Genomic DNA, 25811 nt, shown 5'->3' on the forward strand with positions numbered 1-25811 from the left:
ATCTGTGTGAGCACCGAAGGGCAGATAGAGGAGAGAATTTAGGAATGATGTTCCTAGTATGGGTACAGCCATACAGATTTCCTTTGTGCTTCCTTTTCTTGTCTCTGAAATGGGAAGATTTGGTCTAAATCTAAACTTGGTCTGTTGGCCTTTCATTTTACTTTAGCTGCATACATAAATGCAGAAAAAACCAACTCCAAACCAAAAAAACCCAACAACCAACCAACCAAAAAAAAAACTCAACAAAATACAAAAATCCAAAAAAAGCAACAAAAAAACCACAAAAAAAACAACCCAAAAAAACCCCAAAACAAAAAAACCAAGAAGGAGAAAGCAAGAGCAGAGGCAGGTAACCAACTCATTCAGCATCAAATTTCTGCAGAGGCTTGTTCCTGGAGGTAATGACTTCAAAGAATGTTAGCATTCAAGAGCCAGGCAACCTCAGCTGTTAATTTGTGTTTTGTCTCAGATCTCCGAACCTGACTTTGAACAAGGATATTCAAAATAATAAAGATAATAACTTAAAATGCAAACCTGGTTAGAACATAATTAAAATATTAGAAAGAATTACTGTATTTATATTTTGTAGCAGAGAAATCTAGTGGGGTTATTTTTTTGAAATTTGAGCATCTTATTCAAAACTTGAATTCTCTTAATTATTAAGGAAGATTGAGTAAGCTTCCATGAACTGATAAAAAATGGAATACAGCTGCCAAGAACTTAAACAAAAAAAAAGAGCTACTTAGAAGTCCTTAATTAGTGATCACCTCTCAATACACTGCCTACTTTTACCCAGCTAGAATCTCAACATGAGGAGCTGGGTCTTTGTGCAGTCTGTAATGTTGCTGTCCTTCACGGACACCAATTTATCTGCATGCACAAATACATAGAGGAAGATTAAATATATAGAACTCAAAACTTTTATGCCGTTTAATGCTTGTAAAGTGTTTGTAAAATGTGTGTTCATGTTAAACTCTTTTGCTCTATTAAGTTTACAAGGGAAATAGTGATTATTTGGGTAAAAATACTAGAAAATTCACATAAACATTGTCTTAAGAAAGAGCAGATCATCTGAAATTGTGTTATGGTCAGGATTGTTTATTTTTTCTTGCATGCTAATGTATGAAGTTGTAATTTTCCTCAGGCTTTGGCCTCTTCTTTGCCCACCTCTGAGTCATGACAGAGCATACAGGGCTGGTTTCTTTCTGGCTCTTGCACTGAAAATCGTTGCTCAAGCACATGGGGAGTAACCTGTTTTGTAAAAGAAACATTTTCATCTTGCAATTTGATTAGTATTAAGAAGATGTGTTAATGTTTGGGTAGTAATAAGTTGCTTGAGTCACACTTTAAAACCTTCAGCCTCCCTGAGGTGTTTAAATGGCTCTTGAGGTTTTGCTCAAAGGGAGCTGGTAGGTCCCAGTATTTACTGCAGCCTGGGCTGGTGTGATGCAAACACAGCCACGATAGCCCCAGTGAGTCTGTTCTCCTTGGGGCGGGCTGTGTGAGGCAAACAGGTTGCTCTGACCTGATCCAGCTGAAGATGTGTCTGCTTATTGCGTGGGGGTTGGATTAAAGGCCCTTGACAAGGCCTGTTCCAACTCCAACATCTATGATTCTATGATTAAAAAACTATTTTCTTAAGTGGAATTTGTATTACTAGTCTAGGCAAGTATTCATGTGAGTTTTCAAGTGGGCATTCCTGCCATGTTGCATGTTGGTTTAAATCCATCACCAAAAAAATCTATCCTAGGCCTGGCCTCTTAGTTCTCACATATTCACTAGGTATGGCTTGATACCATTTTGGGGTTTTTTCAGAGTCTTGCTCTTTGGACAGTGAGAAGTGATGGCTAGAACATTTCTTTTCCCTTGGTAGGGCTTGATGTTTGCTACTGATGAATTTCTCTTCTTCAGTGTTCCCATTGCTCTGATCTCTCTGGATCATTTGCATTCTGAGTCTGCCTCCTTTGTTTGCTCTCACTCTGATCTGGGTGCCAGCAGCAAATTTGGTGGGTGTTGAATTTACACCAAAGAACTCCGTGGCACGCTGAGGCTCATGGCTGGGTCTGACCCCGCTGCAGCAGCCCAGCAGGGGCAGCCCCGGAGTTTCTGCTGGGCGCTGAGAGTCAAAACGCTCCTGCTTCAGCTGTGCCGGCATCCAGCTGTGCCAACGCCGGGCCCAGGGGCCGCACCAGCTGCTCTCTGAAGCACCAAGAGCTCGGTGAGAGGCACAACGTGAGGCTGAGTTACAGGGTTGTGTTAGGACACGTTTTGCATAAACTTCACATGAGAGAGCTACCGCTGGACTTCTATTTGTGACCCGTTCAAGACGCTTGTCCACACTGGCAGAAAAAAATACCTAGGTAAGGAAGTTGAAAATATTATTTTCTTTAGGTTAGCCTGCAGAAATAAATTAGAAATTTTTACCTCTTTATCTCTTTAAAACTGTCGGGGTGTAGAATCCACGCGGGTGTTTTGAGATTAAGAAATCGTAATCCCGTCTGCCCTGAGAGCTTTTTGTGCGAGGGAAAGATGAAGGCAGCGGACAACCTGCCCACCTGCCTGAGCGCCTGACCCGGGGTCGGGCTCAACGGGGAGGGCACAACCCTCCCCTCGGCCCCAGCTGCCGCCCGCAGCCCCAGCTGGGAGCGCAGCCGGGGCTGGAGCAGGGGGCTGCAGGCACAGCACGCTTCTTGCGGGTGTTCGGGTGCTTCCAAATATGCACAAAAATGTTTTGATTTGGGTTAATTCTAGATGCTTTCTCTTTGGGGGATCCGGCTCTCAGAAAGCCGATTTTAGAAGCAGGAGGACAATGAGCAGCGGCAGAAGTTGTACTGCCGTGCTGTGTAAGTGCTGTGCGCAGCGCGGTGTAGCCATCCCCGGGTCCTGTCCAGCCCTCTGGCCCCTCAGGGTGCTCATGGCTATTTGAATTGTGACTCTACCCCCAACAGACAAGGATAAACAAGTACTCTACAACTACTGATAAGGTCTAAAAGGAGGTTAGGAAATGTTTTTTCTTTGCTGGTGGCTCTAAAGCAGATAATGCAGAAGTGAAAAATACAGTTTGTGGTAAGGCTTCATCACACATTAAGATGTTTCTATATTCTTTGCAAATATTCTTTGAGCCTCCTTTGGCATTGTTTTGTGACCTTGACCACTTTTGCTGGGCAGTTTTCATAAATCTACCTTTCCATGTGCACAAGTGCTGTGTATATTACAGTAACCAAAATTATTTTGCATATTACATAAACTAGGACAGCAGGATCTAGAAACAACTTGAGCACAACTGTGGTGAATTGCTTGCAGGCTGAGTATTCCACTCCAGGAGAGAGCAGGAGCTGCAAGAGAGGCTCCTGCAGAGCAGAGTGGGTGAACGCTGCAGTAAACCTGGTACTCTGAGAACACCTGTGTCAACGACACAACTCAGATTTCAGCACGTCTTGGTTCTGATTTGAAAAAGCCTCCCAGCTCTCAAGACAATAAACGTGTTGCTCAGGTGAAGATCTTGATCATTTGGGGAAGGAGGAAAGAGACATGAACATGCACTGGTAGGGTGTTTCAGGTGCCTATGGGAATGAGGTGATGGCAAATCCCTTCTAACCTAATGGTGGGACTGTGGCTCATTATCAACCTGCTACAATACTGTAAGCGCCTTCAACCTGAAAGAAAAACCCCTTAGTTCTGTCAGATGTGCAGTTATCACTGAATCCAAACAAAATATTTTTGAGGCCATCAATCTGGTATGCCAGACATGTTTAACACACTGAATCAGTTGACAAAGCAGCACAACAAATTTGGTTTATGGGCAGCAGTTTTTTACTGAAAATTGGACAACCATACAAATTCCCAGTTCCTTTTTCTTTTTTTTCCTCTCTGTTTACAGACAAAGATGCCTATACAAATCTTAAGAGCAGGTTTTTGCTTTGTCTTGTGAGGCAGTCTACTTTAGTCTTCTATAAGACTAAATATATATACTTTAGTCTTAGCTTTTATAAGTACCATCAAATTTAATGGAATTAAAGTGGCCTAAATTAAGTGTGCTCTAGCTGTAACCAAAATGCCTGAGTACAGATTATACATTGTTATAAACCAGCAAAGCAGCCTGAATGAAACTATTAAGTACTACACACCTAGCAAAGCTCACAGCTACCTATTCTGTCTCTTTTTCAAATTTTTCTCTTCCTCTTTTCAGAGTAGGGAGCAGTGAAGTGTCTTTGACAAAACTTCCTGTTGGAATGCCTCACATCAACGCAGCTGCTGCTCTGCAGATTTCCATGCTGCTCTTTGCTCTTCCTGCACAGTATTTCATATGTCAGTGGTATGGAACGGATTCTGCCGAGCGCATCCAAATAACAGAAAGGTTGTAAGACTCACCTTCCCTACTGCATTTATTTGTAAGAGAGTTCTTTTCTCATTCCTAATGACACTTTGTCCTGGAAAGCTGGAGTGTGGGTGGACTGGCTGTTCCTATACAAAACCAACATTTAAATCATATCTCAGGCATTTTTGTGGTTTAATATGACTGTATTTAGTTTCAAAATTCAAACAGCAGTTATTGTTTTCTTCACATAAAAATCTTAATAATCTGCACGAGCACTTTAATCTCATTCTTTTTTTTGGACATTCCAATATATGTTACTAAGGGTTATGTCCCTTTCAAAAGATGAAAATTAAGCATTGATTAAGTAACATTAGTTCTAATTTTCTGTCACCTTTTGACATTTACTGTTATAAAATATTTTCTTGTGCAGTAGACTCAGTACACTCTTAACGAACAAAATCCATTCACAGTAAATTACTTAAGGCAGTGACATTGAAAAGAGTTAAGTAAGGCATGCCATTTTGTCTATGAATTAAGAAGCTCTGTATTGACAGAATCCCGCACATGTATCTCCAAATAAAAAGTGGAGACTATTGCATCAGATGCAATTCTTGATAGCACTGTCCATTGGCAAACATTAGCATCTTGAAAATGAACTATGCAGAGAGAGACTCAGTTGTACATGTGGCCTGTGCAGTGCACTCGCTGTGTGGTTCGTCTATGGAACTCAAATACATGAAGCAGGAAGAGCAAAAGATTGGCCTGATGAAGAGAACTAAGCTTGGCTTATGCATAAAGACCCAGAGTGAAATAATTTTCAGGCCTCATAGCATGAGCCAACCACTTATTATTTAGATTTATGCAAAAACCTGCAAGCTTTTTTTTAATAGTATTTTGATTATGTACACCATTTTTAAAATATCTCATGCTCACTAGTCTCAAATAGCAGTTGAAGCTGCAGAATCTGAATGTAATTTAACAATTCCTGTGGTCTGAGTACAGGAAGAAAGCAATCTTGTAATGAAAAATGGTATTTTCCAAAATTTACATACGGTTTACTGGTACAAGTGATGACTGAAAGAATATTAATTTGCAGTGTTGATATTAATCTTGAGGAGAAATCGTTCATGGTCACTGACCCTTTCTTCCTTTTTGCTACAGAAGTGAAACTTCAAAGTTTAAATATTAAAAATCTGTATAAGAATACTAGAGAAGGTTTTAAAAACAGTATGATGATGATTTTTACTCCTAAAGGGTAATTGCCTCTTGGAGCATCTCAACAAGACCTTACTTGGCTCTGGATGAGTGGGCAGATCATTTAAAGCAGTGGCTCTCAAAGACAAGGTAGGGTGTTACCATCTGCACTTTAAAGAGGTTTCAGACATGGTCTGTTCTGAGCAGGAAGGTGTGTTGGTGGTGAGGGAAATAAGTGACAAAGAGGAAGTATCTCTCATTTGCTTCTTGAGACTGATCTGGAACTTTCTACCAGTTTGAAGAAAAACTTGTGCTTTTATTTAACACAAATATCAAAACTGAACTCCATGTGAAACTAAACGTAACTCATGTTATGGCAATAATCCTGTACATGTTATCCTTGAAATTTATCTGAAGGCAGAACAATTAGCCAAATTAATGACTGTAACCAAATACATGTTTGTAAGATCAGATGCTAAAGCACTGGATGGGTATCTTATGCTGCATATTGTAGTTCAAGAAAATCTGAATTAGGAATCAGACAGAAAATCTGTGGGCTAAGAAGAAGTGAAATTTTGATATTTGGCCATGTAATAATGATTGGTCTAGAAAAAGTAAAATTATATCAGTTTATACATACATGCATACAATTTTAATTATGAAGATTGTTCATGGATTTCTTTTGGTTCATTGAAGGGCTTATTTGTGAGATTTAATTCTTGTAGAGTAGAAATACTCCAAAGGTTTTACTTTGCATGGACCTTCAGAGGTTCTTTACTCTCGATGTATGTACAATAATCAAGGGTGTCCAGTCCTCTGAACTGTGGAGGATCCTGACGTAGTTTCCTAGCAGAACTTAGGGGAATGGTCTGTGAATGGAATTAGCAACTGTGCTCTTCTTAGGTTCACCATAAATTGCTTTTCAACTTTGTGGAAAGCTCCATGCATATTTAAAGATAAAGCTTACAAAGATCACATGATCCACTGATTATTTGTATATAGTTGGAGCTGTTTGTGTCTTCTGAATATTTTATGAAGAATTGGTTATCCTAAAAATAATGTAATTTGAGACTGTCCATATTAGCTGCTGTTTTTAACAAAGCAGTTGGACGTTAAGATTTTTCCCATTCCTGTTTTTGTTAAGAGGTATTTGTCAGCTTAAAGTCTTTTTACACATTTGAGCTAAACCAAAACTTTTGTAAGAAGCATTGTTTGCACAGGAACCTGCTCTCACTTTCTTCCAGGCAGGGTGAAGGGAGTTAAGACTGAAAGACACCATCAAGGAGGAAGGAGACTTGGACAACCTGTAGTTCTTTGGCACCAGTGATTTGCTGGCTAGTAGGGATGGAGGATGTTACCCAAACACCTCTGTTCATAGACAGCTGCTGTTACCTTGCCAGCAGAAGGAAATGTTCCATTTTCTCATTGTTTCTTTACACTTTCACTTTTTCACTATAGCAATGAAAAACATTAGCCATTTCCCCTCTCTAAATATGTCCCCTACTCTGCCCCCACTTTTAAATTCAGATGAAATTCAGTCTAGTGCAGAAGGAAAAGCTACACCTTACTGCAGCCTTAGGCAGAAACTCATTGTCCATACCAGTATAAACCAATTTTTAAAGACTTTACAAAAGATACTGAAGAATCATGCTGTTAGAGTACAGAGTAGTGTTTGCTTACCTCTATAAAATTAGTGGGTTTCCTCTGATATAAAAATTCTAATGCAGCTGTAGAGTAACATATTCAAAGAGATTTGATTCATACTCATTTTTTTTTCCTGTTGGAACAAATTCCTTTCTCTAGTGCATTCCTTGGGAGTGTTTTTAATGTAAAACTCATGCAGGCTTCAAATTGTAGAGAAGTTTGTATCAAAGGCTTTGCAGTATTCTGCTTAAGATAATTAACCTTCTGATTATTACTAAAACTCGGCTTCTAAAGAAGTTTTTTATATGTTGAGTTATTAATGTTATATTTTAGGAATTGGTACTATGGAGAGAACAAAACTAAAAGTGGTGACAATGAAGCAAAACCCCATCCTTATTTTGCAGGTATTGAAGTTTTTGCAATCCTTTAGTATTTTACTCATGATGTTGTGTCTATAAGGCTTCTATAGTAGATTTCTATACTTAATTTGTAAATGGCAGACTGTTTCTTTTTTTCATCTCTCTAAACATGATTTATAATACTCAGTAAACAAAACAGAAGATACAAAATTTAAGGCCTTTCCCCCGTGTTGTGTAATAGTATTAATATGATGTAATTATGTGCATGTATTTTGTATTGATCTATGAAACAGTGGTACAACTTTCACTTGATTCAAATGAACTGATTTAGATAGATTTCATAAAAGGAAAAATAAACAGTTGACCACTTTGTTTCTGGAAAAAAGTACTAATCAGACTGAACAGAAGAATTTTGTGACCTAAATTGGCAAAAAATGTCACAATAAGTAACCACATGTAAGCACTGTAATTACTGTAAGTAATTAATAAGTAATTGTCAATGCGTACACATGTTAATGCTTTTAAAAACTCTGTTAAGATCCCTATGTAATTTTAATGCATACAAATAGAAAACTGTCTTTCTTAGTGGGTGTTCCTTCGTAAAATATCCTAATTAATATTCTAGGGGAAAAAAAACTTTTCTTCTTTACATCCCCTACTGATCTAACTGTCATTTCTCTTCAGGTAGAAGTCAGAATAATGTCTGTTAAAATGTTTACTATAACTCATCAAACTTTTATAGTTGCTAAATCTCTTTCTTTGTTAAATTAGAATCAACTCATGTTCACAGTCCAAAACCTGAATATGTTAAGTTCCGTGTGGGCCAGGTAATAATTCACAGAAGATTTGGTTACTCAGGAGTCATTGTTGGATGGGATGCAAAACCTAACACTCCAAAACAACTACAACCCAGATATCCTCCAGTGAAACAGGTTTGAATGTACTAACCTCTTGCTTTATTAATATATACACAGAATAACTCAGGTTCAAATACCCCTAGAAACCTGTTACAGACCAACTTTCTGCTATCCTAGTGGGAAATACTCCAGAGTTCTGTATCACCTGTGCAGCTGAGTGGTACTGCTGCTTGTGCACTGTGGTCCCAGTACAGCTGGGCTTTTATACCACTGAGTAGCTAAGCTTTGCTGCTACTTTGCTCAGGTAGTGGACATACCTCAAATTAAAACTACTCGCTTTTTATACACAGTGTTGTGTTTCAAGTCTGGTACTTCAGACATCTATGATGTCTAAATGGATTTCTCCTGCTGTGTTACTTAAGTTGAGAAGCTGTTAAGTCCTTTATCTGGTTAGCCATAATTGGTGGCATCTTCACTGCACCTAAGAAATGTAAGTAATCCTCTGTGTTTAATGAGTTTCAGTGAGAAAGCAATGTTTTTGAGGATCTGGTTACTGACACTGTAAATCTATTTAGAAACACATTTTTGTTAGAATTCTTAAAGCCTTTGAATTTCTCTTGCTTAAGTCCTTGTATTTGAAAATCAGATACTAAATCTTTGTTGACAGTTCTAATCTGATAATGCAGTGCTGCATACTCTGCATACCACTAACAGGCTGTTAAGTGGCAGGAAGACACTATCAGTCACAGGACTGAAAATGAGGAAAACATGAAAATCTTCACCAATAGCAGAAAATTCATGTTCAGCTGGGAACTGACATTCAGTCCCATTTTGTGCATTTAGTTCCTTCCCTGATGTAATTTTATCCAATTGTTGCTCATCTTTGGCTTCTAAAACACCTGCATCCTTGCTTTCTTTCCTCCTCTCAGTAGTGTTATCACCAGCTGAACCTCCAAGAACTTCCCAGCAGACACAGATTCTTTTTATGTACCTTACATTGTTCTGCTGTCCCCGTGGCCTTGTGTTCATCTTTATTGTTTTAATTTCAAGAGCGATGACAAGGTGTTTTAGTGTCTTTTGTTGGTTTTGGGGTTTTAACTGCCCTTAACATGTCATAAGCACCTTGCAAAATGCCTTCTGACATCTAGACAGCACCTTACTAAACTTGGTCCTTGTAAATCCCTCAAAACATCAGCCAGGTTTTGAGCCCAACTTTTCCTTGCCTTCCTCTGACTTCCAGATCTTTATGAAATCACTGAGCAGAGGCCACTGCCTGTTCATTGATCGATATTGATTGCTCCATAAACTCCATCTGTATTCATCCATCACTTGTTTGTGTTTAGATTGTGGATTACTTTGGGCAGGAATATTTATGGATAGCAGCGAATATCCCTGGCCTAGGGTTTGTTTTCATAGGCGCTTCTCTGTTGGAAGATCCATATATATATATATATATAAATATATACATATAGAAGTTGCCTTAGCTCTCTCCAGGATTGGAGGATTGGAGCCATGGTTGTTGGAGGTGGCATTATGATCTGAACTTGTCTCTTCCTCTCTGGAGTTCAGTTGTCACTTGTGAAGGAAGAAGGGTGGTAGCAGATGGCCATGGGGCCTATGTACAAAAAGCAAGGATATTGTAAGTCTTGTTTCTTGCAAAGTCTGTGGGAAAAAAAAGCTTAATTATACTCTTGCCTCTTAAAAAATGTTTGAGGTATGCCAAGAACTTTGTGTTGCAGTTCTAATTGCTTTATATTTAATTCTGACATTGGTAAAATCATAAAAAAGAACTGGTTGTATATACACACACACATATATATACACACACACACACATATATATATATACATGTATTTTGAGTGGATTTAGGTTCTGTAAGCCCACTGAAAGTTAACTGAATATGTAATCTTTAGTCATCTTCTCTCTTTGAGGCTATTTATTTTCTTTCTATTTTTGCAGGATCTAAAAGATACTCCTCACTATCGAATTCTAATTAACAATGCAAATGGATCTGGCAAATCTACAGCTTATGTTCCTGAGGAAGAGATAACAGTTATTATGGGATTAGAGGTAGTATTTATTTTTATTCAGTTGCAACTTGATTGTTATCCTGTATGTTTAAAAGTTGGCTGACCTTTGGCTTAATAAATACTGGCTAGGATGCGGTTAGTGAAAATGAATAGAAAAAGCAGATAAACAAATTACTGCTGTACTTTCAAGCATAGGTTTTTGGAAGCTGAAAAATGACCAAACTCAGGTAATACCACTTTAAAGTATCCAACTGCTGAGGTTTGTAGTCTTTGAGCAACTTGATTCCCATTATGTATAGGCTGTTGCAGACACAGACTTTTGTTTTGTGATTTCTGGGCATCCAGAGCATGTTGGTTTCTCAGTTCTGCTCTGAAAAACCTGCATGTCAAACAGCTCCTCCTCAGCTGCTGCCCAGTTTGAAGAATGTCTCCTTTCTTAACTGCAAAAGCCTTTGGGAGCCAAAAACTCTGTTTTGTGTATCAGGGTTGAAGTAGCTTTTGATTCCCAGCTTATGCAAGGCACACTGATTTTTAAACTAGTCTGAGACTCTGATCCAGAAAACAGCCTGCAGGCATGCCTGCCACTTACATGTGGCTTTTTGCAAGGGACCCCTATGCTGCTGTGGATGCCTTCTTTGTGGATAGCGGCAGGATGTATATTTAAAATAACAGCAAGTAGGTGAACTATTCATCTAACAGGAGATGCTTGGTCTAGTCGAACAGAGCAGATTCAAATTGGGATCTTCTGCCTTTTGGGAAAACCTCCCAAAGGAATTGTGTAAGTCAGACTGGCCTGAAGACTCTCCAGGCTCTCTCTCAAAACTGCCGTCGCACATAAAGGACCCCTCTCAACCACAGTGTGACACAATCACCTCTTTTATTTGGGAGAAGCCTTAGTTCAGTCCATTCTGTTTAAGCCTCCAACTGTAATATGGACTATGCCAACATGCCTGAATTTAGGAGCACAGCCTATGCTGTTCCAGATCAGTATCATAAATAATTAAAGCTGGATTCTGCCCACATTGTCTAAAAAATGCACCTTTCACTATGCCAGTTAGCTGGCTACCTTCAGTCTCCTTTATATTCCATGGAGAGAAACAGATACTTCATCTTAAATATTTACCTTGTGGAATCAGCTTTTAAGGTATCAAATTCTTGCTTTATTCACCTGTGTGGCAGGTTAATTCTCCACACAGATTATTAGAGAAACTGCTGGTAACAAGCTCACAAAAACAGGTCTTTCAAAGTTGTCTAGCTGAGATTAATAACAGATGGTGAGTCATGCCTCAAGTTCAAAAGGTCTGAAGATTGTCCTCACTCAGCCTTTTGTACAGCCTAATAAACACAGTAATTTCTTGAAGAGTTGAGAGATCAGAAAATGCTCTAGACTTGTCATAACCCTTTCCCAGCTGACAGTTCCGAGCTGTTCCCTGTGGGCTTCCTGCTTCAAGACAAGGCTTGTACTGTACTTGGTGGGTTTGCATCTCCATGTTGGGCCTAAGGCCATCACCTGGGTCTGTCTTCACCATTTCCCCCACTGCTTCTTTACTGTTCCTGCTGCCTCTTGGATTAGGTAACTGATCCAGCTAAAAGAAATACCAAATACCTCTAACAGCAACATGAGTGGGAACTACTTCAGCAAGAAACAGTGCTGAGTTTAAGCAGTGATGCTGGTGTAAATCTAGCTTGTAACATCTCATGAGATCTGTTCAACATTTGTCAAGTATTTGGAGAGAGCTGCTATTCTGATGACAGAAATTTGGTTATGGTACACAGAAAATGCCATTGGAAGTACCTCTGTGTACATTAAAAACTCATCAGGAGTTTTCAAACAGTGTAGTAACTTCAATAATTTAAGTATCAGTTTATACTTATTGCCAATTCTGATGCTTCTTCAACTTGAAATATTTTTTTCTCAGGTGTATCACTCTGATATGAAAACCTACTTCAGTGGATATGATGGATCAAAATACATTATGCAGCCATGGTTGAAAAAACTCTACCCTCATGACTGAGTACTTCAGAGCCTGTACATGTAATGTATGTCCAGATGACAGATGTCCTTTTTAAACTTGAGCAAACAGACACCAGGATAAAATGTGTATTTTTTCCTATGATCAAATAAAACATTCCTAAGCAGGTTTTATGTTGAACACTCAATTTTGTCAGAAGTGAACACGTTGCATGTTCAGTTTGCCATGACTCAGCAATGGGGATTAATTTCCTTCCAGTTTTGGAAGGAAAGGTATAAATGTAACTCAGGTTCAGCCAGGAGTGCCAAATGTTTGGCACATCAAGTATCTCGCTGTTTTACAGGGACCAGGAGACAAAAATAAGCAGCTGTGAACTGTACTTTGAGAATTACCTGCAACCTTAATTTTAAGGTATGGACTTAAGTATGAAGTAAAAAAACATCAAAAAGCACAAGAAAGCATAAAAATTTTATTGAGGAAATGTGTAGGATTTGAAGGTTTCTAGAGCATCTTGCTTCTCCTGTTTTCTTTTCCCTTTATCTCAAACACAGCAAACACTCTACAGGAAGCATAAGCAGTAGCATTCTGGATTCTTTCCTGCAGAGTCTGTGAATCAGCAGAGTGTGACAGGTGACTGTCTATGTGGCCTCCCCATTCTTTTGTTTCTTCTTCTTTTATCAATAAAGGCTTTCCCAATGCCTGGCCAAATAGTCGACATACTTCCTGGGCTTTCCGGCGCGTGTTTCCAACGGCAGTGACACACACTTGACGGCTGAGAGGTAGAAGCAGCAGCACAATAACAAGCAGGTCCAACTGATGTTAAGAAAAAAGCTTGGCAGGAACACTGGTACATGGAGGGTTTTGTAACTGCAGAGATACTAAGGCACACCACCTTCCCCCAGCTTCTGGACCACAGCTTGGGTGAGGGGAGAGTGTGTGGAGGAAATGTCAGCACCCTCACTAGTTCCGATGAGATCAAGCATTTCTAACGCCTGTATGCTGCCGGCATCCACGCTGAGTCGTGGGGAGCAAGAGTTCAACCCCTGCTCCAGGCATTTCAGTGGCTCAGCTGCAAGGCATGCTAACACCTGCTTAACCTCACTGGCCATATTTCCTGATTTCCTGTAGATACCTCTGTCATTCACTTTTGGCATCTCTGGAACCTTTAACAGCAACTAATTAAGCTTGCTTCTTGGACCAGGCAGTTCTATTCTGAAAAGAGGCAAAACCCCAACCAAGACTTAACTTCCTGCTGTCCCTCCCACTCAGTGGGAGCAGCCTGGACTGTGAATAGTTAATGCTTAAAAAAGAGATCAAGATTGTGAGCTTCAGGGCAGGATGTTTTGATGCTGAGGAAGTGCCACACATAGTTCTCTCTAGATCATGTCAGCAGCTAACAGTAATGGGAGTTGGCAAGGGTACTTAAAATTATCTACACCTGGCAACACACTTGAAACCTCATGAATAAATACAAATGAAATCTACACATGATGATGTAATCAAGGCCAAATTCTGTTGACCTAAGATTCACAGCAGATTATACTCCAGTGGAAAAATAATTTTTATTACATTCTGCTTTTGCAAAGACACAAGAACAAATTCTATCTTCTAGGCTGACCAGCATTAATTTATAAGTTATACTTAAATACTGAAATCTCTAACATAAATATTAATAGGTGTGAAGGAAACTACTTGCTCTCATTGTAAACAACATAAATTATTTATTAACTGAGGCTGTAAGATTTTTGGCATGTGTGAAAACTTACCGAAGGGTGTCTATGGCTTCTGGTGTATGGTAGAAATGAGGTGGACTGATGGTAACAGAGGTTCCTAACTTTTCAGTGAGTAGATTGCAAACATTCTGCATTTTTCCAAAATCACTGAATATGATACAGACCTGGGAGTGAGTGAACAGACATCACATGAGTAACATTTTCCACTATGATTCAACACTTTTATTTAAATCAGTATATAAGGCCAGACATCTATATGGTAACTAAACATACTAGTCCTGTATACAACTCCAACATTTATGAACTTATAAGACTTCCATATAGCCCTAGGGACTAGTATTAGGTTTGCAACAGAAAGAAGTTCATTAAATGCTTTAAAACTGAGGATTAAGAAATCCCTTTATGAGGAAATATGGCATTCTTGGTATGCAGGCAACCTGAAGAATGAACGTGCTCTTCGGTGCACATGACTATACACATCCTGGTTCATCACTTCTTAGATTGCTAGACGCTAATTATGCAGAAGTGCTCAAGCAAAATGATGTGGAAAACTGTGCACAGAGGAAAACTACATTTTAATTCCAAGCATTAGGTTAAAGGAACCTCAGCTATGAGATTAAGCTAAACCAAGCCCAGTTCAGCTTGCAGTGGGCTCCAAATCCTTTGTTGTCTGAACAGACTCACTGCAGTGCTTAGAGGGAACTGGGCACTTCAGAGTTGGATTAAAAACAATTTTAACAGCCAGTTGTCTCTGGCTTTAAGAAGCATTAAATAAAGATGCATTAGGAATTCAGCTCCTTCCCAAATGCTATGAAGCAGGAATCACTATCAGCCCTGGATCCAGAGCCCAGTAGTTTTCCTGGTGGAAACTCCAGCCAAGCAGCAACTTTCCAGGTAGGAGCCAGCTTTTCTCTGTGGCAAAGCACAGTGCTAAGACTGAAGGAAGCAACAACACTAAGCTGATACAGCATTCAGCAATCAGAAATCCTGGATCCCTAACTCTACTTTTAGAAAAACTAAAACCTCACCTTTCAGTACAGTGCTCTCACCATGAGTCAGGTTCACCTTCCCTCTTATCCTCAGCTCCCTTCTTTTTGCATACTAATACAGCTTCCACAAAAGTCAAAGAAAAATCCTACAGTAAAGAAAATTCTACTGCTAACACCTGTGACATACAGTTGTCCCCGTGGCTGCTGCAGTCTATGGATCACTCTACCCCAGTGAAAGGACATGACACAGAAATCCAAGTAACAGCATGTCAGATGCACTGCAGCAGCTTTCTGCGTGAATGCCAGAGATCTACCTTGTGGAGAATGAGATAATTCAAGGAAGCCAAGTCTCTCAGTGAGCGAGGAGGGAGATACTTCACATACAGAGTAAAGTAAAATGTATTCATTGGCAATTTTCACAAAGTAATTAAGGCTCTCATCTTGTTACCCTTGATAACCTTTTGGTGCAGTACCTGATCCTGGCTTGGATCCTTGCACTAGTTCAGTGGCTCTGAGAGGTGCAGTGTCAATTGAACAGAGACTGAAGATGAATCTACACCTACAGTTTTTTCTTCAGTGGGAGTACTTGCCATACATATAAAAAGCATACATCCCCCTGTGATGTTTTTCCAGAAAACTGTCATAGCTGTATTTTGTGGAAAGAGTCACTATGAGGACTGTCATTGTGTTTTCCAGATTGCCATCAGCATTTACAAGATCTGCTCCTTCTAGGAGATGAAACAAAAGAATGATGAAACATAAGAACTATGGGTCTTAAGCAGGAGATAAATTGCTCAGACTGGGGCACTTCTGGGCACTTAGGAACTTCACTTTCGAAAAAGAAGCACTTGATCAGGTACCCTCAGGGGCAGAAAACAACTGAGCAATAGCTACTTTAGCTGTTCCCCCTCCTACAAAAATCACAGTTTTCATTTAGATTTACATCTAATAAATTACATTTACAATTACAGAGAATACTTGAACATTAAAATGCAAAGAAGTGTTTTCAACAGTTACTAAGGTTAAAAAGTCTGAAAAAGTAACATGAGGCTATGCAAAACTATTAGAGAAATTCCAAGGTTTTGATAAGGCTGTAAATGACAAGAAGTTATGGTTTATAAGGAGGCAAGTGTATTAAGAAATTCATAAAACCAACATAATCTTCCTCCCATGAGAACATCATGCAATAAATGAACTATTATGATAAAGATATTACAGAGCTTTGTGATCTTATATGCAACTTCATTTTTCTGCATATTTTCCTTTGTTATAGCATGAATTAAAATTATCTCCTTACAGTTGAAAGAGTATCTTCAATTCTTCATTATACTTTTAAATAGCTATTTGCCTGGGAAATTTTCAGTCTTCTAAAATCTTTTTACAGGAGACAAATGGTGTAGAGTTTGTACAATGAAGTAACACAGGATTTCCAAGACTTTACGTGTAACACAGATATAATGGCAAACTCTTTAATAGAGAAGTGAGTGGAAGTCAGTTTTAAATTCATTTATACTGCTAAAGTAGGCAAACATGTTGGCCAACAGAACTTCATTGGTTTATGAAGTTTTACTAATGAAACAAGGATATACATAAAGGGAGAAGCAAGGAGAGACTAATCTCTGCATTAAGAGTGGCCACACTGCTACCTCAGTGTGCAAGGCAGCCAAAACGGCAGCACTGTGGCTGGATTCTTCCAGTTCCATCTCCCAGGTCCCAGGCAACCACACAACTCTGCAACAGCAATTACAGCTGGCCCAAGCTGCCTACAAATCAACACTAAATCCAAGCAATTAGCTTCCCACATATAATCCTTGTATAAAAACTAAGAGCAGAAGGTGGATAATTGGTTAAGTTACCATTTAAGACTGAAGTTGTAAGCTTAAGCTTGTCTGTAGCCTAAACAATAATTCATAAAATAATTAATAATAGAGTTTTATTAATTTTTAAGCACAGGTCATCTAAAAAACATGGTGATTTAAGCTCTCAAGGTAGTAGGTGTCTCCATGAGAAAGCTGAAGTCATTCAGAACATGACACTGAAGCACACCATTTAAGTATCTAAATCCAAATTTTATTCTCCAAATTCTCAATCATTTCTGCATTTCTTGGTGTTATTTAGATGACAATATGCCTTAAAGCAAGCAAACTAAGGAGACTGAACTTGTTTAAGAGGACTGTAAACCACAGCTCTATAAAGCAGCTATCATTTTATTGCAGGCTTCTAGGTTTACTTTGTAAGAATCTCTAAACTTGCTGGGTAGTGATTAAAGTTTTATGATCTAAAAAAATACATTAGCTGAACACACATAATTTCCCTCAGTGAATGTTTCAAGAACAGCATTTATTTCCCTACTATGGCATGAATGTGCAAATATATACTTCCTTTAACAGATACTGAAGTAAATGGGATTATTCCCATAATATCTGCATTTCACAGAGCACTTTTTACCCACAAAATTCTGAGCCAATTACCCAGAAACAATTAGCTTTACTTTACTCAGAGTAAGCTGATGGCAGAGTTGTATAGAAAAGGCCAAAATCCAGGTGCTGTGCAGCTGTGGTCTAAGCAGATCTTGCATTTGCTCCCAGTTCAAGGAGCTAAAATAATGAAAAAAAAAAAAAAAAAAAAGAAAGCTGAGCTGGGGAAAAAAAAAAGGGTTATTAACTGGAGCAGCTTTCTGAACTCACCGACTCCTTGCAAGAAGCCGAGGGCAGAAAGGGCTATGGGTGAAGGAGAGTTAAGAATTGTTGGTTTGCTCACACTGCCCCAGAACCAAATACATCAGTCTGTAGCATCAGGTAACATTTAAAATGCACACATTCATCTGAGAAGAAAACAAGTTCTGTACACAACAGAGGACTGTGGCTGAACTCTGCTATAAACTGCAGCCCTTAAATAGTTTTTCTGGACTATGCTGCCATTATGCTCCTTGGTCTGGGAAAAGATAGTCTACAAATTTTTACAGGTCTCTGACACACTTCTTATACTTTTATTTTTGGTTAGGTTGAATACATACCTCTGCTTCCATTTGGTAAGTATTTTCTACTCTACTAAAATCTTCTGTTACTGTCATATTTTCTTCCTAAAACAAAGTAGAGGAATATAACCTTAAAAGACAGAAATTAAGCATCTGCTGTATGTACATGGTGTCCTATGAAAGCTGAACTGTTTTGGCATATTACTTATGACTTTGCAACAGAAATTTTGAATTTTCCAAGCAAATATCTTCAGTTCAAAACTAGTTGGATGCTAAAGACTTCTTGCATTATTTTAAGTCAATTATACAGTAGTGCTATAATGTGATTTTGCTGCTATTCCCTTGAAGAGAACAATTAGGTCATAAAAGTGGCTGCTAGGTAGAAGCTGTGTGTATTAGAATGTATGTAAATTCACCTGGTACAAGAAATCTAGAAGCCTCAATTGCTTCCAGAAAGTTAGTATGTGAGAAGTGCTTTTTAGACCCTTATTTTAAGATACTTTAGCAGCAGCAGCAGCTTGTAGCAAAGTCATATGAACAAAGACTGAACAGCCATTATTCTGGCATAATGGTAACCCTTGAAAAAGGCTGTTCCACCAGTGATACCTCGGCATCAACAGCAGCTACACTGGTCAACATAGTGGCTGCACAGAGCACTAGCAAATCCTGTAGGACATATAAATAAAATACTGAACTCAGGAAGATACAGAATAACTGCGGTTACATGCGACTATTTGACCAGCTTGCTACTGGTCTAGCAGTCATGTATCTTTCACCCACTTCATTCTGCAGTAAACAGTTTGAACAAACAATTTATTGTGTAATTACTCTAGCACAGCAAAAAAAATCACAGCCTACAGTTTAATTGCAGCTTTGCATGTAACACCCATGAACTGTAGTAAAGCAGATACCCAGCCTTCCGGTTACTAAAAAAGTTTTATTTACTAAATTCGTTTGCATTGAAATTTCAAAATTTGTATTGTGATTGATTGGTAGTGCTCAAATTCAAGCATTTGAGCACTATAGGACTCAAACAGTCCTATTTTTAGATATTTTCAGAAAATCTCTAGTAAGGGCAAGGATTAACAAGGGCCAGCAGTCCATAAAAGCTGTATTTTTTCTTTAATGTGGCTGGCTGGGGTTTGCTAAAGAGTGATCAAGACAGTCTAGCACCAACAGCTCATTTAATTTAAAAAATGGGGCAAATCTTACTATTTATGATAGAATCCAATTACAATTGCCAAGAAAGATTTTTCCCCAGAGGTTTCACACATCTTATAGAAATTACCACGCAGAAAACACAAACTTCTACAACTTGTATCTTACAGAAATAGCTGTGCTGCAACACAACTGTAAACACAAAAAAAATGCACTTGCTTTCCCCTGTCCCTTCTCCCTAATCCTTTTTAAAAACAGGTTCTCTTTCCTGCTGAGCAAATCCAAGCCTTGGAATTTGGCTGTGCCCTCCCAAGGTTCCTGTGTATTTAAGGACACTGCCATCCTGTGGCACCAAGCACTATGGCAAGATCGATACTATGGAGTGAAAGATCATTTTGCACCATGTATTACAAAATTTCCTTCAGAGCTAATTTTAATGCCACCAAATTTGACAGTAGCTGTATGTGCTACTGAAGATAAATGGAAGAAATAATTGTTGACGTCATAACAAGGTGGCCTTCTGTGATACATTTTCTGTTAGATACTTTACTTCCATTTGTGACTGTGTTCACACAAAGATATGAAAAAGATAGGTAGGAGACAACAGAATTTTAAATTGGAATCAAGACTGAGACTAATTCAAAAGCAAAATTTTTTCTTCCCTACTGTTTATGCCTCCTATTCATATTTTGGCTAAGGAAATACCCATTTGATTGCAATAGCCACAGAAGAAATACTTTTCACTGTGACTTAGGGAAAGCTGCACTTCAGGTGTTCTGGACATCTGGAATAACTTTCTCCATTTTCTAAATCTGTGGGCCAAGAATCACAGAAAAAAATTAAACTAATATAACAATATTGGTATCTCAATAACCTCAGAAGCCACTGAACAACTCTTAACAGAATCACACTTGAATTTTGCTTATAAATCCCATTTTTTATGTGGCATCACATCACCGCTGCAGGCAATCTAAAATAAACAAAGATGAAAAAGATAGGCAATATCGTATAAAGCATATCAAGTCTAGGAATATGCTTTGCTTTATATTTTTACTCTTTTCAACTGAGCACAACTTTATATAGCCCTTCTCCTATCTGCTACTTCTGAACAATGTCTTCATCACGGGGCCATTGTGCCCACCCTCATGACACCACCTGTTTATAGGAATGACTGCTTTTTTCCCCAGAAAAAACACTCAAAAAAATAAACTAGTAAGTTAGCAAAAGCACACTTCAGGGAGACAAGTATGTAACAACACACTAAGAGAACAGCCCATCTGCACATAAAATTATGTGTTCTGTTCCTGGCTAATGACTTAGCAAAACTATGAGATCTTTTTATGACATACAAGCCAAGCCTGAGCAAGGGAAAGTGTTTATAGTTTGGAATGTGTGCTAATGCCCATTGGGTAATGTATTCTGATATGTGTAACTGTAAATAAAAAAATATCTGGAGACACTTGAAAATGTCTCTTAAAATCTACTTGTATATTTGAACTGATATATCCAGTATAACTTTACAGTATGAAAAATAAAGTTATCTGAACAATCAAAGAGTTAGCTTCTTCCCTCTGTTCATGGCATTTTTGTTCTTGGCACTATGGAAACGGTTAATGAGAGCCTTGAGATATACTCCTGTCTCCTCACAGTCATCCAGCATCATCTCCAGATAGTTAAGGATGGTGAACACCTTCTTATTGGTAGCTGTGCTCCAGCCTCTCATTCCCTAACTCTGTCTGGCCTGCTTGGCATGAGATGACAGAATGATAACCCAAAAATCTACAGTGAAAAAGTTTCTGCTGCTTAATCAAGAAATAACAGAAGTATATGTAACAGTTATTACAAGAAAAGACAAAAAGCACATTTGTACTCAGCAAATGAAGGGTACTCTGGGTACACTATATCTTTAAATATGTGGCAATATAAAAAAAGTGATGCCTTACACAGGTTTTTACCTTTATTCAGGGATATATTGACATTGGAAGATTTTGCAATTGAGTGAGCAAACTTTAAAACCTTTTTTAACTGACTGTATGGATGTGCACCCATAACTGTGACTCCTGAATAAGTTTTGAAATATGGAGAATACTGCACATAAATCCAAGGGAGATATCCCAGTTCAGACAATCTCTAACCCAGAGCCTACCAGATATAGTTTGCTAGATGGTTTGCTTTGTCCAATAACACTCTGACAGGTACAAGAAATATTATCACTGTGATTTTAAACAAGGTGCCAATGCCTGCTGTTAGATATAGCCATTAAAGAAAACAAGTGTCATCTCCACACCACTCCCCAAATAAATCATAGGTGGCAAATATAAAATCTGTTTGCTTTTAGAGAAAGAGAAGAAAATGTTACTTTTGAGCAGCTGGGCTGATTAAGGGAGATTGCTTTGAAGGCTGCAGGGAAAGTAAAATCAATGGGGAAACCACATTCTGTGCTCTGAAGTGTTGCATATACTTACAGCATTCTATAAATAAATGCCACTATGTGCATCTATTTCTGATTAAAATCCTGTGTAAATGTATATGGAAATCAGGTGCAGCCCCCAGGCATCCTGAGAAGCTGCTAATGCAAGCTCCTGCTGCTGCAAAGGTTATGCACTTCTGATCTCACAGACTTCCTACTATAGCAACAATAATGGTTAAGGAAATTGTTCAGTGGATTAATTAAAAATAAATATATAGCATAGTTAGATGATTTCTAAAGAGGCCTTAGATAAGCTTGCAACAACTAGAACCATATGGAGATTGTGAAGAGAGATTAATTTTACAGTTGTCTAGAATGGTATTAGCTGCAAGTGAAGTTAGCAAACGCAGTTAAGAACAAATTGCCAGCAGTGAGAGTTGTTAGTGGAAAAGCTGCAAGGCAAATAAAAGCTCCAGCAGCAGAGTGATTTAAAACTGGATGGAACAAAGCAGTAAAAATTATACCGTGGGGAACTACTGTGAAAAAAAAATAACTTCATGTTGTTTTTCTCAGAGTTCCCTAGAGCTAACACTTTGCTAACACTGAGAAACCCACAACTCAACCATCATTTCACAGTCTCTCAACTAAGTGGAAAGAACGTTTCCATTCTCCAACAAACACATCTCAGAAACAGAAAAAGATTACTGTGAAATTATTGTAACTATAATAAGACACTGAATGCTCTCGCATTGTAAAAACAGCCCACCCTCAACCCTGCTTGCCTGCTCACATTATATTTCTGAACCTGATAGTTATAAACCCAAATAAAACCATTTGTCTGTCCAAGTTGTACTTCAGTTTACAATCCTTTTGTCTAGCCTGGAGTAGAACACACAGCCTCTCGAAAGTATACACACCTTTTTAACACCCTTCTTACTCCTGTTGTGTGCCAGCCACCACATGTTGGATGCTCCATGCTATCCAATTCAGTCAAAAATTTTGTCTCAAATCAAAATGGGAATTCAGATTTTCAGATTCACTGTAGGGTAAATACCTGCAACTAACTTTTCTAATCTGGCCAAACTCTGAAGAGCTATTTAATTACAGTCAGGAAAATGCTCCATAATCTGACAGCTCACCATGGTGGTGGGTACAAAGCTTAGTGTTTTCTCTATTAATAAGAATGAATGCATGCTGAATTGTTTTGTTTCTCATTCCTCTTAAAATCCACCACTTTAAATTCCTGCAAACTCACTTAACAGAAACTGAAGGCATTTAACCTGTAATCTCTTCTAAAAATGCACCAGTTTTGGCTGAATGAGTCATCCTGATGGCAATGGAACCCATGACAAGTGCTGCCCGTGACAGACATGCACCCAGCCATGATCAATACCTAGCCTAAAGCAGCCTCCATGTGCCCTTGCCATCTAGTCCCAGAGCTGCAATATGAGGTTTTTCAGGGCCTAAGGGGTCTTCTTTATTGCCTTCTTTATTCCTGAACAATTTGTATAGATGCTACAGCGACCGCCTAACAGTTAAAAAACCACAAACAGGTAATCCTACTTTGTTTGGGAAATGAAAAGTTGGAGCCAGTACTTATCTTCAAAACCAAACAGCATCTGAAATGTAGGCATGCAATTTTACTATGGGCACATCACTGTTTAGGCTGAGTAACTTACTCTCTTACTTTACATTTACTAACTCTGACTTGCACTGTAACATCCTGCAGTATCAGGAAACCCTCCTGCAATTCCTTTTTACTCCATCAAATAATCTGGTGCTCATAGCAAACTCTATCATCTCCCTTTTTCCCCAGCTTATCCGTTAAAACAACTCAAAAGGCACAAACTTCCTAGGGAACTTCAGTAAGAAGTAACTTTTGAAAAACTGCTTATTCCATAAAAGATCAGCTTCTTTTTCTGTTTTTAAGAGCCCTATGTGTGGAACACTGTCCAAAACTCTTTCGTGAAATCCAAAAACACCATCAATACAATTGTTAGGACAAATAGATCCCTTATGGAGGATCTACTGTTTGGCCAAAACTTAAAGGCAAGACTGCGCTTTTTTCATTGTTGCAAAATTACTTCGAGAGGCTAAAAAACTCACTGTGGTAAAAGAAACTTTTTGGGTCCACAAGGGGCTTCTGTCACTTCAGCTATCTTGATAATAGCTTGTGTTTTTCAGAACATCTCTACTTAAGCAGAACAATAGAGAGAGACGAAAGAGCTCTGTATTAGTTGCTAAGCTCTGCTAATCACATAGTTAGTCTGACGCACACAGTATGCTGCTGTATATAACTTTATCAGTTTCAACCGCATGCACGGGCAAATGCTGTATTACACGAACAAATCACAGAATTAGGTTGGAAAAGACCCCTGGTATCACCGAGTGTAGCCTCTGACCGAACACACCGTGCCGACTAGACCGTGCCACTGCGAGACACGTCCAGCCCTAAACGCCTCCAGGGACGGCGATTCCACCGCCGTGGGAGCCGAAGCAGGATGGCTTTCGCATGCTGAACAAGCAACTTGGAAAGCCCGGGTAGCGACATTCCACCTTTTCCGCTGGGACTGGCATGGCTGCAGCTTTCCATAGACAGGCAGGCATTCCCAGCAGTGCCCCGCGGTTCCCGGGGCAGAGGACCGAGAGCTCCAAACCCGTCACTTCCCTGCTTCCCTCCGGCACAAGGCTCTCCGCGGGCGCCTCTCCTCAGGGCCGCTCCGGCGGGACAGCACCGCACCGGCCGGCTGCCGAGCGGGACCGGGAACTGCCCCGGGAACTGGGAACTGCCCCGGGAACCGGGAACTGCCCCGCCCGCTGCCCCCCTCGCCTTCCCCCGAGGGACGCCTCGGCGTCTCAGCGGGCCACGGGCGGCGGAGCTCACCGGGACGCCGCGCAGGCGGGCGCTGTGGGCGATGTACTGCAGCCGGCGGGACACACTGCTCCGCGCCTCCGCGGCCGCCTCCTTGCGGCTGCCGAGCCGCATCGACACCCGTGCCCGGTCCGGGCGGGCGCTCAGCTCCGCGCTGCCGCTCACATGCACCTCCCGCCCGGGCAGCACCGGGGTCCCGACGCGTCCCTCCGGGACCGGGGACGGGGCCAGGTCGAGCTCGGCGAAGACGCGTGAGGGGGCCGGCGCGGGCGGCGCCATGGCCGCGGCTATGGCGGCCCCTCACGGCACCATGGCAACCCTGGGGCGCCACGTCACAGCGCCCGCCCGCTCCCGCCCGCCGCCGCGCGGGCCCGGACCCCGCCGCTCCCGCCGGGGTCCGCATCGCCACGGCGTCCTTAAGGTTGGAAAAGAGCTCTGGGTTCATCGAGTGCACCCTGTGACCGGACACCACCATGTCAACTAAACCACGGCACAGAGTCTTTCCTAAAACAACTCCCGGGACGGTGACTCCCCCATCTCTCTGGACACTCCCTTCTGATTTATAATCACCCTTTCTGTGAAGAAGTTCTTCCTAATGTCCAATCTAAACCTCCCTGCTGCAGTTTAAGACTTTGTCCTCCTATCCTGTTCCCTGGGAAGTCCCTCTGCCGCTCGCTGAGGGGACACTGCCACGGCAGTGTCCGAGGGTGGCACCCAGCCGTGGAAGTGGCTAACCACAGGACAAGAGGACAAGATTCATGCCCTGGCCCAAGCAGGGTCAGCCAGAGCAGGTTGCCTAGGTCCATGTCCAGTTGAATTTTTAATATTTCAAAGGATGGAAACTCCAGAACCTCTCTGAGCAACGCAAGTCTGACCATACTCAAAAAGAGAGGGGTTTTATGTTCACCTGGGGTGTCGTGTGTTTTAATCTGTGTCCGCTGTGTCCTGCCACAGGGCAACACTGAAGGCAGCCTGGCTTCTTGTCTTCCATCTATCAGGCATCTATGTATAGACTTCTAAGAGCTTCCTGAACTTTCTCTAGGCTGTAGTTCCAGCTCTGTCAGCCCTTCCTAGTAAGAGAGATGCACCAGTCCCTTCATCATGTTCATGGCCTTTTACTGCACTTTTTTCAGTATGTCTATATCTTCCTTGTTTTGGGGAATCCAGAAAACACCAGGTGTGCCTCACCAGTGCTGAGCAAGGGGGAAAGATCACTTACCTTGACCTGCTGGAAATGCTTCCCCTAATCCAGAGCAGGGTGCAGCTGGCCTGCTTTTTTGTCATGGGGGGGTCCAAG

At 40.2% G+C, this 25811-nt stretch overlaps 2 protein-coding genes across 5 annotated transcripts; one reads left to right on the forward strand and one right to left on the reverse strand.

Annotated features, from left to right (window-relative positions):
- Window positions 1-256: 256 nt before the first annotated feature.
- On the reverse strand, window positions 257-24826 carry IRAK1BP1 (interleukin 1 receptor associated kinase 1 binding protein 1). Of its 3 annotated transcripts, none has more exons than XM_019005981.1 (4): window positions 24527-24826; window positions 18114-18179; window positions 14142-14272; window positions 257-1251 (listed from the first exon to the last, which is right to left on the reverse strand). In XM_019005981.1, exons 1-4 carry the CDS (start codon window positions 24791-24793, stop codon window positions 1116-1118), a joined length of 600 nt encoding a protein of 199 aa, XP_018861526.1. In that variant the 5' UTR covers window positions 24794-24826; the 3' UTR covers window positions 257-1115. The 3 variants fall into 3 exon arrangements, with proteins under 3 accessions (XP_018861526.1, XP_015476784.1, XP_015476785.1); XM_015621298.3 differs by lacking the exon at window positions 257-1251 and adding an exon at window positions 12825-13147; XM_015621299.2 differs by lacking the exon at window positions 257-1251 and adding an exon at window positions 12956-13188.
- LOC107201665 lies at window positions 1773-12562 on the forward strand. 2 transcript variants are annotated; one of them, XM_033512943.1, is made up of 8 exons: window positions 1773-2360; window positions 3304-3493; window positions 4190-4357; window positions 5573-5662; window positions 7490-7560; window positions 8287-8447; window positions 10332-10442; window positions 12322-12562. In XM_033512943.1, the coding sequence occupies exons 3-8, from the start codon at window positions 4233-4235 to the stop codon at window positions 12415-12417; spliced, it is 654 nt and encodes a 217-aa protein (XP_033368834.1). In that variant the 5' UTR covers window positions 1773-2360; window positions 3304-3493; window positions 4190-4232; the 3' UTR covers window positions 12418-12562. The 2 variants fall into 2 exon arrangements, with proteins under 2 accessions (XP_033368834.1, XP_015476781.1); XM_015621295.3 differs by lacking the exon at window positions 1773-2360 and having other exon boundaries at window positions 2367-3493.
- Window positions 24827-25811: the final 985 nt, after the last annotated feature.

Source organism: Parus major, chromosome 3, assembly GCF_001522545.3.
Source record: "Parus major isolate Abel chromosome 3, Parus_major1.1, whole genome shotgun sequence".
Lineage (NCBI taxonomy): Eukaryota > Metazoa > Chordata > Aves > Passeriformes > Paridae > Parus > Parus major.

What these genes read in the sequence shown, in the direction of transcription:
- LOC107201665 (XM_033512943.1), top strand. Translation starts at nt 4,233, where the DNA reads ATGCCTCACATCAACGCAGCTGCTGCTCTGCAGATTTCCATGCTGCTC. An exon ending in ACCCCATCCTTATTTTGCAG is followed by an intron (nt 7,561 to 8,286) that starts GTATTGAAGTTT and finishes TTGTTAAATTAG; the next exon opens with AATCAACTCATGTTCACAGT. An exon ending in GATATCCTCCAGTGAAACAG is followed by an intron (nt 8,448 to 10,331) that starts GTTTGAATGTAC and finishes CTATTTTTGCAG; the next exon opens with GATCTAAAAGATACTCCTCA.
- IRAK1BP1 (XM_015621298.3), bottom strand. Translation starts at nt 24,793, where the DNA reads ATGGCGCCGCCCGCGCCGGCCCCCTCACGCGTCTTCGCCGAGCTCGAC. An exon ending in CCCGCCTGCGCGGCGTCCCG is followed by an intron (nt 18,180 to 24,526) that starts GTGAGCTCCGCC and finishes ACTTTGTTTTAG; the next exon opens with GAAGAAAATATGACAGTAAC. An exon ending in GAAGCCATAGACACCCTTCG is followed by an intron (nt 13,148 to 14,141) that starts GTAAGTTTTCAC and finishes TCTACCTCTCAG; the next exon opens with CCGTCAAGTGTGTGTCACTG.